Here is a 17,590-nt window from a genome sequence, read left to right as displayed (position 1 = left end):
AGTGTACCATTTGAGAGACCAGGAACTAGAACATGTAGGATTTGAATGACTTTCCAAAGTTCCCTTGTGGATCCGGTGGCTGAGCCATAACTGAGTCTGTGTTTCTGATTTGCAGTAACTGGTAAACCAAAGATACGTATCCTCGGATTATGGGTTACTGCTTGCTCTTTAAGGGCATCAGCACCTTTGTTTTAATGTTTCTGCCACATATATTTATACAATGGCCATAAATACTCAGGGAAAATCAAATAATTATCAGCTAAAATGCCCATCAGTGAAGTATTGCCTCCATGGGCATAGAACAAACTTTTCTGACAATTACACTGTGGGAATAGTAATCTGCAACAGAACAATGGAGTATACAGGTAGGTGGCAAATAATCTCTTAGATCAGACAGTGTCAATACTGAAAAGGCTTTTGATTAGTTGCAAGGGTTTGATCCAGCTGAGCTGAAGAAAACACCTTTTTTGTTTTTCAGTGATCAATCCATGCTGAATCCCTTGAGCAGTAAGCACAAGCAGAGAAAGGTTTTGCAGAATTAGTATTATAAATCATACATTCAATCCCTGTGTGAGTGTTGAAAGCATCGTCATGCTTCTAATCACTATATCCTCTCTTTGACGCATTACAAATACGCACGCCCAGCCCCTGCTAATCTCCATTGTGATTGTGTGATATCTGTACTTGCTGGTACTATGCCAGCAGAAGTAGTTTTTTTTCTTCCTTCTACGATTTTAAGCTTTGCTTCCCCCCACACAGTTGAAAGACTTTATTTAAATAATGGTGTTTCCCTTCTAATTCAAAATGAAATGCAATAAGTAGATGGAAACAAGATGGAGCCTTTTCATTTTCAACTATACTTGAAATGATAAAATCAGGTCACCTTGAGTGATCATGAATCGCAGGCTTATTTTTTGGTATGATGATACTGTAATATTTCCAGTTACGTGCCATTTTATTATAGAGCCCAAGAGAAATTACTTGAGTTACTTCTAGCAGCCCATCACACACAGCCTTTATTATAGGCACAAGGTCAGAGGCACTCCTGGCTTTAAAAAAGGCTGTAAGCAATAAACAGAGAAATTACAGCAAAGCACCTGGCAAAGTCTTTGTTGGGTTCAGCCCTTTACTTGGTTTAGTTCTAAAATTTGATCATATTATCTCTGTTCTCCACTGTCTTTCAGTTAATACTAGAAAACAGCAGGTTTTCCAGTCCCTTATTCCTGTCCAACTCCTCTTTTCTCTTAGGACAACAGCTTGACTGTGGATATATAGAGAGATACATGTCTGTGTGTTTGTAGATCTCGTAGGTTTCACAGCTGGAGTGCCAGCATTGGGGAACAAAGAAATCCCATTTAATCACAAGAAAAATTTTCACATCTGCTCCGTTTCTTCAGCAAAAGGACATGTCCTGCAAGGGGTGAAAAGAAAGATCTGCAGAGGCTGAAGTTTCTGTTGTATCTAAGGGTAAGGTTAAGAGTGAGTAGTGAGTGGAATATTCCTTGGTATTGATCCTGAAAAAGGGCGAAGGATTGCACATCCAACAGGTAACAGGAAAGCCACCTGATCTAGCAATGAAATTGTTGGGCTGGAAGACTAAGTTTCCCTTTGGAGGAGATGAAGGAAAGCAGTGCTGGATTCCCTCCCAACCATCCCACCTTAAGTCGCTACCTAAAAAAGAGTAACCCTGAAACCACATGAACTTCAGGAATATTCGGACACCTGCCTCATTGCCTGGGGAAGGGTGGAGGAGGAATGAATTGCATCTGCCCAACCTGGCTCTCCTTGTCTTGCCAGTAGTTACACAGAGAACGGAGCTTGCATGGAGGCAGAAGGGAAGGCACGTGGTGAGCAAAGTGACCTTCCTGTTGCCATTCCTTTAAATCTGCTCAGCAGGGAGATTCACCCCTGAAATGCCTGAAGCAGCAGCTGAAGCTCAGACCGACTGCTGGGAGAGCCAGCCCCTCTCCAAACTCCTGAACAACTGCTGCCCCTGAGGAGTCCCAAAATGCTCCCGAATCCACATCGCCCACTACTTTCCCATAGATGTGAGTTGACCATCCCATTTTACCAGTCTTGCTTATGATTTCAGGCTGTTTCCAGTTGTTACTCACAGTCTCACTTTCAAAGTACAATGTACAACTATGGGACATTGTTACGTTAGGGCCTTTGTGCATCCTTTTCCAGGGCAGATATTATGCATGTCCCATGATGGAGGAAATGGCCGAAGTGTTTCTATATGTATATGTGGTCACACACAGCCACATATCCCACAGTTTCTGGGTGTCTTTGTTAATACAGCTCAAAAATGTGCAGTTAATACAGACAGAATTAATTTGTGTTCTAGGAAGTGCAAGCCAAGTAACACTGCAGAACTGCTCCCTGGGGAGGACTTTAAGTAAGCCAGCCTTGATTTTTACATTTGATTCTTGAGAACTGAAGGCAGTCAAGGCAGCTATTTATAGCGGATACTGCTCTCTATCATACTTTTCTGTAAAAGTGCTGTAGAGAAAGAGAAGGGAAAATAATCTTTTATTTTATTCATTTATTTTTAGGTAAGGAAAATGGGGGGAAAAAATTAAAAACGTGGTGCTAAATCCAAGTTGCTAATCCAGTCTTCTGCATAGGAAGGTCAGTTTACAGAAGAACTGGTGTGTTTCTGTTGACATGAATATCCCAAGGAGCTGGTCAGCTCTGCATCAGTTGGCCACTACAGCAATATCTGGCTTACCTCAGGGAAACGGATATTCTCCCAGAGAACTCATCGCAGTTTTTGAAGACTCATGGGGTGTGAAAATACTTTGTGTTCCATCAGCAGATAATATTGGAAAAGATGGACAGACGGTGGCCCATGAAGTCACACTCCCTCAGCTCTAGGATTTATACAAAAGTGTGTCTCCTCCCACGGTTTGTTTCTGATATTGGTTTGTGTAGATCATCTTTATTCCTTATATGTGTGTTGCAGAAGTCTGTGTATGTTTTAAAAAATAATTTTTCTGTTTGGGTGAGACTCGACAAAGTGGGTGCCACTGAAGCATATTTGTGTATCTCAGTGTAGTCCCATCTCCTCTGATACTGTTTCTTCTGTGCTGTATTACTGCTGTTACTTCGAAACAAAACACAGCTGTTAAAGAAAAAGTGCAAAGAAAACTATCAAAAAGGGACAGCGACTGCCTCAGAATTGGCACATTGATTGAAGTAAACACCAGAAGCATTGCCACTCGTGTTTCAAGAAGTGTAACATAAATAATACACCCATTAATTGAAATGCATACAATATGGCTGTTCTTGATTCAAGTGAGAAGCATGAAATGCATTTATTTTTATGAAGAGTAAAACAGACTTTGCCAACCGTACACAACAGGGTGGGCATCCCGCTAGCTCAAGTTCTGCCAGCCCACAGCCGGACCTATTAGCAAAAATGAAGTGACTTAATACCCCGGGGCGTGATTTACCTGTTTAAGAACTATATTGTTGCAATAAAGAAAAAGTAAACCAAACCCAGGGGCTTCTTTCTCTGATTTCTGTGGCCGTCGGACAGTAGGTTATATGTAGCTTTTCATTTCGTTATTTGTGTTTCTTTCTCCTTTAATTGGGCTGTGATACGTGAGGGTTTTCGGGTGCAGGCAACGTATTATTTTCTATGTCAGGAATGTATCAAGTTGCTACCTGTGTGCCGAACCATGCCTGAAAAAAAAATGTAATGGATTATAAGAAAATGTGAAGAAAAATAAAAAGAGAAATGGAAAGAAATGAAATAAATTGAAACAGAGTAATAAAATAATAGATAACAAAGATAAATAAAGTAAAACAAAACAAAATCCGGCAGCGTCAAGTCGCTGCTGCAACGTCCTCGGGGCCTCATGGAAGGCTACGTGCTCCGTGCATGAGACCCCGGGCGACCTCGGCACGAGTGGGAGCTCCGTAACGGCGGCGTTGGGGCCGGAGAGCGGCCCCGCGGCTCAGAGAGGGCGAAGAAGGGGAAGCAGAGGCCGGCAGGGGCTGCACGGTGCGTCCCTCGGTGCGGGGCTGCCCCCGGCCGCCGCTGACAGCGTCCCGGGGCTTCCACCCGGCTGCGGGTACCTGCGCTGCTTCCACGCGACTCCTGCGTTCACTCTTCTATGGGGGGAATTCCGGGTCGGAAACGAGTGGAACGGGAGTTTCCTACCGCCGGGAGGGATGGGTGGGCAGGAGGCAGAGCCGGGGAAATGGAAAGGCGACCGGCCAGCGAAGAACAGGGAAGGCGTTCTGATGCAGCCCCGCAGCTCCTTCCCGAGGTTGAGACCTGCCCCGCACGGACGCTGCCGAGAGGTTCCCGTCCACTGGAAATAATCAAACAAGACCCTACAAGTTGAACCGAAGAGCTGCCTCTTCCAGAGGAAATTGAGCTCTTACGCAGGAGCGGATTGAAGTAGCTCTTCCCCATCCGCCCCTTGAAGTCAGACCGAACCCTCTCGCCTATTCCATCTCCTCTCCCACGCGTGGGGCCGTGGCTCCCACTTCGTGCGGAGTCTCCGCGCGATGCCGGCCCTGGTCCCATCCCACGGGCACGGAAGAAAAGATATAGCAGGTACAGCTTGATGAGAAACCGGGAAAACGGCACCACTGCTCTAACGAGGTTCGGGGAAAGGCTCTGGGGCCGGGGTTACCGTTCTAACGGCTGGAATGGCAGAAGTCTTTCTCCCTGTGTCCTCCATCCCCGCAGAGCCCTGCTCTCCCCTCCTCTCGGGGGCTGCGGAAGGACACGGTCCCGTCGTGCCGTATTCCCCGCGCATCCCTCGCAGCGCTGAGCCCCGGACAGACGGGAAGCACCGCACCGCCGCGCTCCTCCGCTCCGCACACGGGAGGTTTCCGGCCGCCGGGGCTGGGGGGGGATTTCCAGGAGCGGCTGACAGCGCCTGAAGCGCGCTGATCCATCTGTGCAACGAGCTGAAACGCTCTCTTCTAGGAAGATAACAGACCGCCTGCCCGAGTCTCACCTTCGGGGGCAACGTTAGGAGCACGAAGCCGCGGCCGGACAACAGGAGGCGCTGCGGCTTTGCACAACCTCGGCCTCCGCGCACGGCGCGGCACTGCTCAGCACGGCGCTGCCAGCGCGACTCAGCGTGTGCCCCAGCGCCGAGCTACGTGCCGCCCGTGGGGTCCGTGCGTGTTCCCCTCCCGGCACACGGCGAGCCCTGCGCGGGCTGCCCGCGTCCCGCCGGGCGTTGCACCCGCGGGGCCGTGCTGGGAAGCGGCCGCACCGCCCCGAGGTGACCCTGCGGCGGGCAGCGGGCTGCCGGAGCCCTCCCTCCCTTTGGGGGGCTTTGAACGGAGCCGGAACACCGGGCTGAGAGAGCCGGTACCGAAGGATCTCTGCGTTCAGACTGTTTCCGCTAGGGAAAGAGAGAGGGTGCATACATAAAGACCGCAGTTTGAGTATCTGTTAGATTTTCCTCTGGGTTTTGTTCCAATTTCCATTTGTGTAGTTTGACCACTTGAGAGGAGGAGTTTAACTCAATGCTTTTATCTTTTTAACTTTGTTTCCTCGAAGACACATTCTCATCCCTTTTTCTCGCTGGATGAGTCCAGGTTTGAGTCTGTTTCAGGGATTCGACTTAATGCTGTTCCCAGATTTAAAGAGAAAAAGAAAAATAGGCGACAGGAGGGAAAGAACACAACAAAGAAGGGGGGAGCAGAAAACTCACGTAGAGGACAAGTCGGAACACTGTCCTCGAGGAGGAGATAAGCTATAACTCGGATTTTCTGTCCAGGGTCTCTGTATGATAAACTTCTCTTTAAAAAACGCTTTTGTGGCGGTGATGTCCTCGCAGAGCCCTGGAGGACACATTGGTGTGGGAGCACCGGGGTGTCGCTGGGTGATAAACACGCCAGCAAGAAATTCGGATCCAGGCACTGTAATTTGTGTCATACGGTACGCCAAAGGTTTTCAGAATCCCAGCAACCTTTATGTCCCCTTCAGATCGCCATTCCACGAACAGCTACTTGAGTTTGGGAGTTTGTGTTTTGCTTTGTTGGCCCGTGTTTGATTTTTGTTTCTGGGTTTGTTTACTCTTTTTTTTCCTTTTTTTTTTTTTTTTCTTTTTTTTTTTTCGCTATCAGATGATAAATGTCTCTGGAAACGTAAAAGCACAAGGAGAGAAACCCAGGCACTGTCGGCGGTCTTGGCATAAGCTCGAAGAGCCCGGCAGGGCAGGGATAGAATGGGGGTGCGTTAGATCCTTCTGTGAAGCCTGAGGTTCCCTGCATCCATACTTTAAAGAGCTTTGTCCAGTGTCCATTTACTTTATGTACTTTATTACTCCATTTACTTATGTACTTTACTTTACTTTATACTTTATGTCCACTTTACTTTACTCTGTAGCCCCTTTTCGCCCTCCAGCCCGTGCGGATTCTCCTTCTTCCATGAGAGAAGCTGGGAAGAAGGCAGTGGTGCTTCCTGGGTGCCCGGCATCCAGAGAAGGCTCCCCGAGGCTCTCAAACAGCCTTCTGGCCTGGAGGCTTTCGCCAGGAAAGAAATAAAATGGTTCCAGTGACTCACCTGGAGTTTGTCAGGCGGAGGCTGACCTTGGTGGATCCGCATTCAAGTCTCTGTCCGCATTTATTGGGTGTCTAGCGTGTTACAGCTCAGCGCGGTGACTCACACGGTTTCTAAAAGTAAGACACCAAGAAAGAGGTATCATCACCATCACCGTCCCTGTCACAGCCCCGGGTGGAGGGCTCCGCGAGGCTGAGGGCTCGGGGATCCGGATCGAGCCCCTGTGCCTCGATGGGAGGAACAGGGGGGGCGTGCGAGGAGTTCCCGGCCATTCGGTTAGAGGAGCATCTACTGGACTTCAGTAAACATGACCCCTAATCTCGGGGTTTTAGGGCTGGATGGCCTTTAGCATTCTATTCAAACAGAGGGGGCTGCCCTTCCCTTATCTACCTCATTTCATTTCCAGTGTGCCCTCCTAAAGCTTGTCCTGTCCGTCTGGGAGGGGGGACTTCCTCCCTCCCCTCTCCCACCTCCGTCTCTCCTTCTTTCCCCGCAAGCTTAAACCAATTACGCCGCTTTGCAAATAAAGTGCCGCCCCGAGGGGAGCCGCAGGCGAGGGGAGCTGCCTCGCTGGCAGGTGCATCTCCGGCTTTGTAGGTGCGAACGCCTTTGTGCGGCGGACAAATGGGGAGAGGAGGAGGAGGGTACTTTGTGCGACGTAAGATCCACATCAGCTCAACTCCACTCACATCCCAGCCGGCACTTCCTCACTTTCTCGACTGTCTCGCCCCGCACCGCTCCCTGCCTCCTTTTTGACTTCATTATAGAGGAGATTTCGGCACTCCCGCCCCTCCTGGGAGCTGGCTTCCTGCTAGGTCGGCCTCTCGGGCTCTTTTCCTGCCACCCGTCGCTCGCTTGCAAGAGGGCTGGATGGTTACACCGGGCAGGTTGGTTCCATAATGTTAGGGACTGTGAAAATGGAAGGGCATGAGACCAGCGACTGGAACAGCTACTACGCCGACACGCAGGAGGTGAGCGAGCTCCGGGTCCGCTGTCCCTCCGAGAGGGAGAAGAGGGGGCCGGGGGAGGGCCGGGGTGCGGAGGGGGGCAGCGAGAGCGGGGATCGCTTCGCGCTGCGGCTCCCGCCAGCGCCATCGCGTCTCTCCTCGGCCAAGCCGCCCCGAGGAGCTCCGCACCGCCGGCAGGAGAACCGGAGGGGCCGGGGGCAGCGCTGAGCTCACCCCAGAGAACTCCTGGCTCGGAGCAGGGGACCGCCGCGTTGCCGTCCCGCTCCCCCCGGCATATGGCACGGGCACGGGGCGCGCCGGGCCGCGGGCAGCGCGCTCCCCACGCCCCCCCCCCCCCTTGGGGCCCCACGCTGCTGGCTGCTGCCTGGGCCTCACCTGTTAGAGCCGAGAGAAAAGAAAGGAAGAAAAAAAGAATAAATCGCCGTTTGTTCGGATTTTGCGAGACGGTGGGCGCTGCTGCCCGGATGCCGGCGGGCGGCGCTGCGGAGAGCGGCCGGGGAACCCGGAGGGGGCCCGGCCCGGCCCGGCCGCCCGCCGCCGACCCGCGGCACCCGGCAGCCGCTTCCGGGCCCCCCCTGTGCTCCGGCGTGGTGCGAGAGGAGCGGCCCGAAGGCCGTTAGGAGAGGGCCGGGGAGCGCCGTGATCCAGGCCCCGGTATAGCCTGGCCTCTGCGGGGGTCCGCGGGGGAAGGCAGCGGGGCACCACCGCGGAAGAACCGGGAGCGGTGCCCGGGCAGCAGCCGCTTTAAGGAAGTGCGGGAGCCGCGAGGTGCACACCGGCATTGCATCAGCGCACCCGGACACGGCGCCGTCCCCACGCCCGCAGGGCCGCGCAGCGCTGTGTCACCCCACGGCCACCCCGTTGCCGCGCCACTGTCACCTCGCTGCCACCCCGTCAGCGGGGGAGAGCTCAGAGCAAAGGGGGGCATCCCCGTGGGGCGTCAGTACCGCGCTCGCTTTTCCTCGCCACGCTCGTTGTCCACGCACCTAAAGTTACACGACCTGCCCTTTTGCTGTTTTTTAGCCCCGTCCTTTTCTCTTCCCGTGCTATTGAACTGGAATCGCCGTTTGGGTATGAGGTGGGAGCCCCGCCGCGTTGAGCCCTCTCCGATAGTCACCGAGATCCTCCAAATTCAAACCGCATTGAGAAGCTCACGGAATTTGTAGGGATTAATGGGGAATGCTACAGAGCACTTAACCCGCGCCTAACAGCATTTCCTCGGCCGCGTTGCCTTTGTTCGAGGTGAACGGCAACGCGTTTCTCAGACCCCTTCTCCCTCCTGTGAAATCAGATGCGGACCGGGAACGCACATTTTGGGGCTCCAGGTTCTGCGTTTTGTGAGAGCGGTGCGGAGGGGTCGGGCTGCAATACCCCACGTTGGGGGCTACAGAGAATCCCGTGCAGCGGGAGCCGGGACTCGGCGTGCTTCGGGAAGGTTGGGACGGTGGGTTTGAACTTTAAGCTCGACTCGTTAAGAAATGCGAACAGGGGCGGCTTTCCACAGGTACGATGTGCAGACGGGAGCTGCTGATTTTTTTTTTTTCCCTAATGTTTTTATTTTTATTTGTGACAAGACACTATCTGTAGGAACGGAAATATACATCAGCGAGGAGGGAGAGGTGCGTACGGTTATTCCGGGAAAGTTTTCCCTAGCACACCGGCGTGCGCCCGTAGATTGCAGTAATCGGACGGATTCAAACACGGGACGCGGAGCCCGCAGAGCCCCGCAGCATTCGGGGCGGCCGAGTTGGGGGCCCGCGGTGCCGGGGCTGAGCTCGGCGGCACCGAGCCGTCTCTCCCCGTTCCCGTCGTGAGGATTCGGGCTCTCGGCGATCGTCCCGGGCGGGTTCGGAGGCTCCGCGGTGCCGGGCTCCACGCTAACCCTCTCTCGTCTCGCTGCCCTAGGCCTATTCCTCGGTGCCCGTGAGCAACATGAACTCGGGGCTGGGCTCCATGAACACCATGAACACCTACATGAGCATGAACACCATGACGACCAGCGGCAACATGACCTCCGGCTCCTTCAACATGTCCTACGCCAATACGGGGCTGGGAGCCGGGCTGAGCCCCGGCGCGGTGGCCGCCATGCCGGCGGGCTCTGCGGGCGCAGTGAACGGGATGGCGGCCGGCGTGGCGGCCATGGGCGCGGCGCTGAGCCCCGGAGGGCTGAGCGCCATGTCGGGGCAGCCGGCCGCCATGAACGGGCTGGGCCCCTACGGCGGCATGAACCCCTGCGTCAGCCCCATGGCCTACTCGCAGTCCAACCTCGGCCGCACGCGAGACGCCAAGAGCTTCAAGCGGAGCTACCCGCACGCCAAGCCGCCCTACTCGTACATCTCGCTCATCACCATGGCCATCCAGCAGGCGCCCAGCAAGATGTTGACGCTGAGCGAGATCTACCAGTGGATCATGGACCTCTTCCCCTACTACCGGCAGAACCAGCAGCGCTGGCAGAACAGCATCCGCCACTCGCTCTCCTTCAACGACTGCTTCGTCAAGGTGGCCCGCTCCCCCGATAAGCCCGGCAAGGGCTCCTACTGGACCCTGCACCCCGACTCCGGCAACATGTTCGAGAACGGCTGCTACCTCCGCCGCCAGAAGCGCTTCAAGTGCGAGAAGCCGGCGGGCGGCAAGGCCCCGTCGGAGGGCCGCAAGGACCAGACGTCCGCCTCGGGCTCCGGCTCTCCCCTGCCCCGCGCCCACGGCAAAGCGGCGCCGCCCGACGCCGCCGCCCCCCTGCCAGGCCCCAACCCGGCCGCCAGCCCCCAGCCCATGGACCACAGCGGCCCGAGCGCCGAACTGAAGCCCTCGGCCCCGGCCGCCGCCTCCTCGCTCGGCTCCGTGCCCGCCCTGGCATCCGTCCCGCACCCCCCGCACTCCCTGGCCCACGAACCCCAGCTGCACCTCAAAGGGGACCCCCACTACTCCTTCAACCACCCGTTCTCCATCAACAACCTCATGTCCTCCTCGGAGCAGCAGCACAAGCTGGACTTCAAAGCCTACGAGCAGGCGCTGCAGTACTCCTCGTACGGGGCCGCCATCCCCGGCGGGCTGCCCTTGGGCGGCGGCTCCATGGCGGCCCGCGGCAGCATCGAGCCCTCGGCGCTGGAGCCCTCCTACTACCAGGGGGTGTACTCCAGACCCGTGCTCAACACCTCGTAGCTCGCTGCCTCGGGGCGCACGCCGTGCACAGGACTGTTACTTCCCGATGGCCGTGCGCTGTCCCCGTCCCGCACCCCCCATCCCGCTGTACATATCCCCCGCACCACGCAGGGTGTCATTGAAAAGGCGAAAAATGGGTGAGCTTGTAAACTACTCGTTGTGCTTTCCGCCCCCCCCGCCCCGCTCTATAATCTCATGTAAGTTTACAGGTATGTGGCAATACTTTACCAATACGGAGATGAAGAAGCGAGTAGAGGTTTAAGGCTTTTTTTTTTTTTTTTTTTTTTTAATTAAAAAGGCTTTGAAGGACAATACTGCTGTGAAGTAGCAACACACTAAGAGAATCTCTAAGCAACAAGAGGACTGTTTGCTCTCTCGGATCATCCTTTTGATACTTGCAAAACAAACCTCCGGCTCGGACAGCCGCACCCCGCACCCGGCCCAGCTGCAGCCCGGGGTCGGGACAGACCCCCCCCTCCCCCCCCCCCCCAAACCCCCCTATATTTTTTTTCCAAGTGTTACCTGTCTTGGGATGTAATATAACGTTACAAGAGGTCACAGCCAGTTGGATTTTTTTCCTTCCCATCTGTTACTGAAGGTTCTCGTTCCTCAGGCACTCTCGCCGACGTGTGGATGACATGCTTATTTAATTTAAGGTCTCTTCGTCGCGTACCAGCGGACCTATGGACTGAAAACAAGGTTATCCCCTTCCCGGGAGGCGCTGGCCCTCACACCAGCGCCAGGAACAGAGGAGAGCCCTTTCTCTCCCCTTTCTCACCTCGTTTAATACATTACACACCCATCATTTTTGTGGCCGTTTAATTATCGCCATCATTAGCTTGTTTCATCCAGTGTTAATGCACTTTCCACAGTTTTACACGGTGTTAGCATAGCCAGACGGGTTTTATTATTATTCCTGTTCGCTGTCTCAATGTTCTTAATTTATTGCATGGTTTATATTTTTTTTCTTTCTTTACAGCTGGAAATTGCTTTAAATGACAGTAAAAAGAATTACACGTGAATTTAAGAATTTTTTGTTAATTTTATAAATGTGATTGTAATTGAAAAAAAAAATATTTTGATTTAAAACGATACCTGAGAATTTAACGCGTGAAGTATGGTTTTTTGATCATTTGCAGTTAAGGACTTTAAATAAATCAAATGTTAACAATGAACGACTGCCACTGTTTCCTTCCGCCGGAGCGCGGAGCCACGCGCGGTGCGGGCGGCCGCGGCCGTGGGAGCGGATGCGGAGAGGCACCGTCAGCGCGGGGATCGGTGCGGGCCACGGGAGTGCGAGGCTTTGCGGGGCGCGCAGCGTGCGCCGGTGCGTGTGGACTTTCGAGCTCCGCTTGCAAAGCTCGCACACGCACTGGGCAGGGGGTGTGCACGCCTGGGGTGATGTCATATATATATATGTATATATATATGTATGTATGTATGTATACATTTTGTTGCTGTTGTTAACATTCCCGTGGCGAGAAGAGGGCACGGAGCCCACTGAGGGAGATGTCCCCCTCGCTGGGTCGGCTCGACCCGACCGCGGGGATCCCAACAGCAGAGCCGATCCCCCACGAGAGGCACCTTCGCACGTCTCCCTGCGTTCAGCCCCCTCGGGCCAGACGGCCCGATGAAAGCTCTGTGTCGTTCTCGTAATTATCGCATAATTGCCTCCTGATGGGTTAGGGACAGCGGCGACAAACTACATTTAGAAGGTGATGTATGGGGGGTGAGGGGGCAGAGATAAAAATACAAAAACAAACGAGCAAGCGTCCCAGAAATCTCCCAAGCCAACCCAATTACTCCAACGCTGTTACTCAGCGAAAAAGGAGAGAAAATTATTTTATAGCCCTTCTGCTTTGCTACGGGCGGGCATACGGAGCGGGGACCCCGGCTCAGCCCTTCGTCCGGCGCGTCCCCGCAGCCCCGGCAGAGCGGCCCCGGATCCGGACAGGTGGATGCTATTCAAAGTGCCAATTCTGCTGCCAGGAGCTGCTCGGTGAGACACCGCGGCAGGACGGAGCCCGTCCTCGGCAGGACCTCGCTTGTCTCCCGCAGACCGCTCTATGGAGTGTACGCCGCTTCGAAGCGGAGACATTGATTTAACGCGTTGGGCTTGTGCACAGAAAATATCAATCGACCGACAGCGATAAGGCAGCGGGTTTCGCATATCAGCTGAGGAGCACAGACCGTGTGTAATGGAAATATTCGGGGCGTGGGTAGTAAAAGGGCTTAAGCGGAGCGCCGCGGCTCCCAGCCTCTCAGAGATAAGGAGCAGAGCCCGTCACGGAGACTGCGTGTGCCCCACCGCCACCGACCTTGTTCTTTCCTTTCCTCGCTGCCGGCGAGTGGTGGGCAGTGACCCGCTGACACCGCAGGCATATGGCTCCGGGCAAAAATCAGGGTCCTTGCCTCAGCGGGCGCAGCTCTCTGAGTGCAGTGTAACGCTCGGGATCCAACAGAGGGAAGAGGAGCCCCGTACTTTCTGCCCCACTTTAAGCCCACGCTCCAGAAGCACCCGGCAACAGTATGAAAATAGGCTAGAAATGGGCTCGATAGGAAACAGGGAGAATCCCGAATGCCCCCCCCCCACCCCCCACCCCATCAGCGTGCGAGCATCTCGCCTCGGCCGGATCGGCTCGCTGATGGAGGGAGGCGGAGGGAGGTACGGGGATGTGCCCGTGCCAGGGGTGGGCTCGGCCGCGAGCGTAGCAAAGCGGGACCCGCCGGGCTGCAACCTCCCCGGCCAGCGCCGTTCATAGGGGCTCTTCGCCTTTTGCTTCACGGCGATTACCTCTGCCACGTGCGAGGCAGGGAGGCTGACTCACGGAGTGCAGCAGAGCGGGGAGCGATGCGGGGCGGTGGGGATCGCTGCACACCCACGCAGAGCGTGGGCGCTGAGAACCGTACACAGCGAGGGGGCCGGCAGTGATCCCGGTTGTTCTGTGGGGCCGGCGCTGCCCCCCGACTCCACTGTCCTCCCGGGCACCGCGAGGCCCCCGCAGCGCTGTCCGGGTCCCTCCGACCCGACACCCCCCCACGGGTCTCGGTAGGATAAAAGCTCTTCCATCACCCAAATCGGGGGTGGGAATAAAGGCACATGAACGTTTCGGTGTGGTGTCGGGGTCCGGAGGGACAACAGTGGCACCTACATCGGCGCACAGCCGCGGGTGTGTATTTATTGGTAGGAATTAATTTAAAATTTTCGAGGCTGAAAGACGAGGAAAAATTATTCTCTTATTTTTCTCTTTGAAACTGAGTCGCGTCGAGAAAAGTAACTCGTAAAGGGACGGCGCAAGAAGACACTTCAGCCTTTGGCGTGGCTTCAGTTGTTGGTTTGAATGGTGGAGTTGATGCAGAAGACTTGGATGGCTAAACCAGAAATAAAGGCATCCTGTCGCTGCAGCTCCAACTCTCCTTTAAGAAGCAATTTAATTTCGTCTAATATGACAGCGATACTATAGCTAAAACGCTTGGTTGCGATAGTAGCGCACCTAGTATTAATTCTTCTCCGCTGGGATAAAGCGGGATCCGGGCACATAGGTGTGCCTATGCGTGTTCGGTCACTCTGAAAAAGCGAAAAACGGTTTTAAGCAGACACTTAAAGAATTGACGCTTCTGGTGTGCATTCAGAGTGAGCATCTTAATTCATAGCGAAGTTCATTATCCTCATAAAACATGGGATGAAAACTTCTCTCGGGAGGCGCATAGGTGCGTATGTTGGATGTATTAACATATAGATAATTAATATGTATTTGTTTCCAGGGGGACAAGTGGAAAGATACACAGCACACAATGACCGGGAGAAAATCACAGCACAAAGGGGAGCGGAGCGGCCGCGGGGAGGAATGTGGGCTCCGCACTCCCACGCTGCGGTGCCGGGTACGGCAATGCGGGATAACGGCTAACAGCTGAAATCAAAACGCAATTGGTTTGATTTTTTTTTAAATGCCGAGGGCGGCATTGAGGGGAAAGGAGTCGTTTTTTAATCTTAATGCAAACCCATCCGCCAGCAGACGCAGAGTAAAAGCTCGTTAAAAAAAAAAAAAAAAAACACAATATAAAAAATGGAATGTGCTTTTTCTGAGCTTTGCGGATCTTTACGGGGGAGAAACAAATGAGGGAAGAGTGGAAAATGGGAGGCGATAAGAAGAAAACCTGCCTTTGTTCTCCCTGGTCATTTTCTGCTAATTACTCTGCCCATTGTGACAAAGTCGCAGTTAAGGGCACATTAGTGTACATAACGCCGCGTTTCGCCCCGCACCGCTCAGCGCCCGGCCCGAGCCGTGCCGCCGTGTTTGTGTTCCTCCCCTTCACCTCCAACAGAAACTCTTTGAGATTTCAGATCTTTGAACTTTGGACGGATCAAACTGCCGGCGCTCACCTTTGTCTCCGGGCAGTAGGATTTAAAACGCATGCAGCCTCATGACGGGACCCATCGGTCTCCGCGAGAGGCAAAAATGTTCTGTTCTCCCTCCCCCCCCCCGCCCCCAAACTCCCACATGAACACTGAACTCCCGCATGGCGTCTCCGCTTCGGGAGCGCCGCTCGAACGGGCTCTGCCCAGGGGGGTTCTGTTAGGGGTAACCCCTCGCTTCCTTTTATCGTTATTTTGCCACGACTGATTTACTATCGGTGCTATAGTTTACCCATCCAAGCTCTTACACCTGCTCCTTATTCCAAGGGGGACCTACCAGAGAACGGAATCTTTTTTATTAATGGCGATGATGGCTATTGCGTTCAGCTCCGAGCCCGAGCCTCGCCATGCTCCCACCGCCCGGCCGATCTCCGGGGTCCCGAAGCAGCGCGAGGTCGGACCGGGACCCGCTGCGGGGCCGCCACGGCCGGGCAGCGGCACTTCCCCACCTGCAGCGTGACCAGGGCTGGGGCTTCGCCCCGTGAGGACCAGAAAGGGCTGGGGGTGGGGGGGGGCAGCGTCTGTAGGCTGACCGTGCTTACGGTGTCTGAGCGAAATCAGCCTCATTTGAACGTCTCCCGGCAATGAAAGGGTGCGGGGTTGCCCGCGGGGAAGGGGCGCTCCCTTCTCGGGCACCCGGCGGGCCGCGGAGCTCCCACGCCGTCGCGCGTGGGTCCCGCGGGGATCGCCCCACGCCCGGGGAAGGGACGGCCGGCAGTCGCCACCCATCCCGCGGCACACACCGCCCCGCTGCCCTCTGCTCCGGGGGCTGCCGGCGCATCACCTCCATCTGCGAGCTACCGCGCAGAAATCTTTTTCCCCTTTATTCCTTCTTTACACCCAGCCCTCCCGGCAGGTCGCTAACACGCATTTCCTCCGGTTCTGACCGGCGGAAAATGTAAACAGGTCGGTAACCAGGAGGTGGGCCCCACTCTGCACACCGACATCTCTCCATTGCGATTCCCAGTAATGACCTCCTTAGCATAATAAAGACCCCGGGGCGGGGAATCTCTGAACTGCGGGGCAGGAGATGGGAATAAGAGCGCGTTCGAACTCATTCACATGTCTGCAACAAGTTTTCCAGTTCTGAGGTTATCTGATAGTACCAACAGACGTTCTCCCTCTGCCCTTTTTCCTTGCTTGGCTGCTTTATCTGAGGAAGTACTTTGCAGACTTCAGGTATTTCATTAAGTTGCAAGGAACAGAAAGGGGAAAAAACCAGACAAACGAGGAAACTAAAGGAAGTCTCAAGTCCACATTTGGTAAAAATTCACAAATTAAGAAAAAAGAGAGAGAGAGAGAAAGAGAGAGAGAGAGAAAGAACCCTGTTTGGAAGGAGGGGTGCCCACGTTCAGCATCGCTCCCAGAAGCATCTCCGGGAGTCCAGACAGAGGCTGTGGGAGAGGGGTGTGCCACGTTCCCCTCAAATGCCAACCCCTCTCCCCGTGCCCCAGCGCGGTGCCCGCCGCGGAGCCCCGAACAGCGTCCCCCCTCCTCGCCCCTCCCCGGCTCTCCCTTAAGCACAGAGGAAAGGGGAAAAGGGGCCGTGAGGCGGTGCACGGCTCTGTCCACCCCACCCCCCCAGCAATTGTTCCCCCGAGCCCCTATTAATGCGGGACATATGTTATCCACAGGCAGCGGGCAGCGGTGAGGCTCCGCCATCGAACTTGTTGCTCAACTTACGAGGCGGTTCTCATCTCCTCATCAAAAGCCGCCGGGCTTTCTTCAGCCGTATGGACAAAAATGTGAACAACAATGCCCGCCTCCCCTCACTTCAAAAGCGGCCATCGCGGAGGCTACCCAGAGAATTTTCTCTCTGCCTTTCATTCCCTGTTTGAAAAAAGGCACTACAGGGCCAAGGCGCTCCTAATACTCTTTGATGGGGATTGAATTCATTATCTCCAATAACACAATTGTGCTTGGCCAACGAAAAGAGCAAAGTAATACTCATCTAGAATTAGAGAGCGGGGCTCAGAAGAAAGGGAGCGGGAGGGTGGGGGGGTGGGGGCATTTCAAAGGGAAAGGGGGGGATGAGAAAACACCTATACCGAAAATCGGCTTGGAAGGAGGGGGTCCCCGGCAGTTTAAATTACAGAAGTGCATTAAGTGGTGCATTGTACGGATCAAGGCGCGTTGGTGGTCCGACTGCGAATTCCTCCCTTCGCCGGCCGAGTCGGCACCGAGCGAGTTAGAGACTCCTGACACGTCTCTCTCCGGGACGGCCACGGCCACCGCTGCCCTCGGCCGCCGCTACCTGCCCTGCTCTGCCCTGATGTCCCCGCACCTATCCCCGCGGCGGCCGGGCTGCGGGCGGGCACGGGGAGCTCCCTGCCTTTGGACACCCCGTGCGCCGTCGGGGCATCTGCGGTCCCGCAAGCAGGCGGGAACCTCGCGTCGAATTAGTCGCAGTGAACGGAACTAGCGTGCACCGGTGGGCGAGCAGTCCCCTTCGCCCTGAAGCACCTCAGGGACGGAGCGGGTGGACCCCCGGAGCGGGTCTTAATG

The 17,590-nt window shown here is 54.8% G+C and overlaps 3 protein-coding genes across 19 annotated transcripts; 1 reads left to right on the top strand and 2 right to left on the bottom strand.

Annotated features, from left to right (window-relative positions):
* Positions 1-3,285: 3,285 nt before the first annotated feature.
* On the bottom strand, positions 3,286-10,572 carry LOC121110892 (translation initiation factor IF-2-like). Of its 15 annotated transcripts, XR_006939332.1 has the most exons (5): positions 4,650-5,138; positions 4,451-4,530; positions 4,084-4,322; positions 3,502-3,687; positions 3,286-3,409 (listed from the first exon to the last, which is right to left on the bottom strand). XR_006939332.1 is itself a non-coding variant. In XM_040701969.2 (3 exons), exons 2-3 carry the CDS (start codon positions 6,581-6,583, stop codon positions 3,963-3,965), a joined length of 402 nt encoding a protein of 133 aa, XP_040557903.1. In that variant the 5' UTR covers positions 6,584-6,651; positions 7,228-7,279; the 3' UTR covers positions 3,286-3,962. The 15 variants fall into 15 exon arrangements, 5 of the variants coding, with proteins under 5 accessions (XP_040557903.1, XP_040557902.1, XP_040557904.1 ...); XR_006939327.1 differs by having other exon boundaries at positions 4,084-4,530; XR_006939330.1 differs by having other exon boundaries at positions 3,502-4,322.
* FOXA1 (forkhead box A1) lies at positions 7,228-11,843 on the top strand. 3 transcript variants are annotated; one of them, XM_004941922.5, is made up of 2 exons: positions 7,228-7,509; positions 9,412-11,843. In XM_004941922.5, exons 1-2 carry the CDS (start codon positions 7,438-7,440, stop codon positions 10,666-10,668), a joined length of 1,329 nt encoding a protein of 442 aa, XP_004941979.2. In that variant the 5' UTR covers positions 7,228-7,437; the 3' UTR covers positions 10,669-11,843. The 3 variants fall into 3 exon arrangements, with proteins under 3 accessions (XP_004941979.2, XP_040557898.1, XP_025006986.1); XM_040701964.2 differs by lacking the exon at positions 7,228-7,509 and adding an exon at positions 7,618-8,950; XM_025151218.3 differs by lacking the exon at positions 7,228-7,509 and adding an exon at positions 7,618-9,010.
* Positions 11,844-15,157: 3,314 nt separating this feature from the next.
* LOC124418000 (transcription initiation factor TFIID subunit 4-like) lies at positions 15,158-15,884 on the bottom strand. Its single transcript, XM_046941964.1, has 2 exons — positions 15,628-15,884; positions 15,158-15,551 (listed from the first exon to the last, which is right to left on the bottom strand). The coding sequence occupies exons 1-2, from the start codon at positions 15,873-15,875 to the stop codon at positions 15,359-15,361; spliced, it is 441 nt and encodes a 146-aa protein (XP_046797920.1). The 5' UTR covers positions 15,876-15,884; the 3' UTR covers positions 15,158-15,358.
* Positions 15,885-17,590: the final 1,706 nt, after the last annotated feature.

Source organism: Gallus gallus, chromosome 5 (genome assembly GCF_016699485.2).
Source record: "Gallus gallus isolate bGalGal1 chromosome 5, bGalGal1.mat.broiler.GRCg7b, whole genome shotgun sequence".
NCBI classification, from domain to species: Eukaryota; Metazoa; Chordata; class Aves; order Galliformes; family Phasianidae; genus Gallus; species Gallus gallus.
The sequence above is the reverse complement of the archived record's forward strand: the minus strand, read 5'-3'. Positions and strand labels throughout refer to the sequence as shown.

Bases quoted from the DNA above. Each gene is read 5' to 3' on its own strand.
- LOC124418000 (XM_046941964.1), bottom strand. From the start codon at position 15,875: ATGGAGGTGATGCGCCGGCAGCCCCCGGAGCAGAGGGCAGCGGGGCGG. The intron at 15,552-15,627 runs GTAAGCACGGTC...GCGAAGCCCCAG, and splicing joins GCTGATTTCGCTCAGACACC to CCCTGGTCACGCTGCAGGTG.
- FOXA1 (XM_025151218.3), top strand. From the start codon at position 8,798: ATGCGGACCGGGAACGCACATTTTGGGGCTCCAGGTTCTGCGTTTTGT. The intron at 9,011-9,411 runs GTACGATGTGCA...TCGCTGCCCTAG, and splicing joins ACAGGGGCGGCTTTCCACAG to GCCTATTCCTCGGTGCCCGT.
- LOC121110892 (XM_046941963.1), bottom strand. From the start codon at position 4,540: ATGGGACCAGGGCCGGCATCGCGCGGAGACTCCGCACGAAGTGGGAGC. The intron at 4,323-4,450 runs GTTCGGTCTGAC...GATTATTTCCAG, and splicing joins GAGATGGAATAGGCGAGAGG to TGGACGGGAACCTCTCGGCA.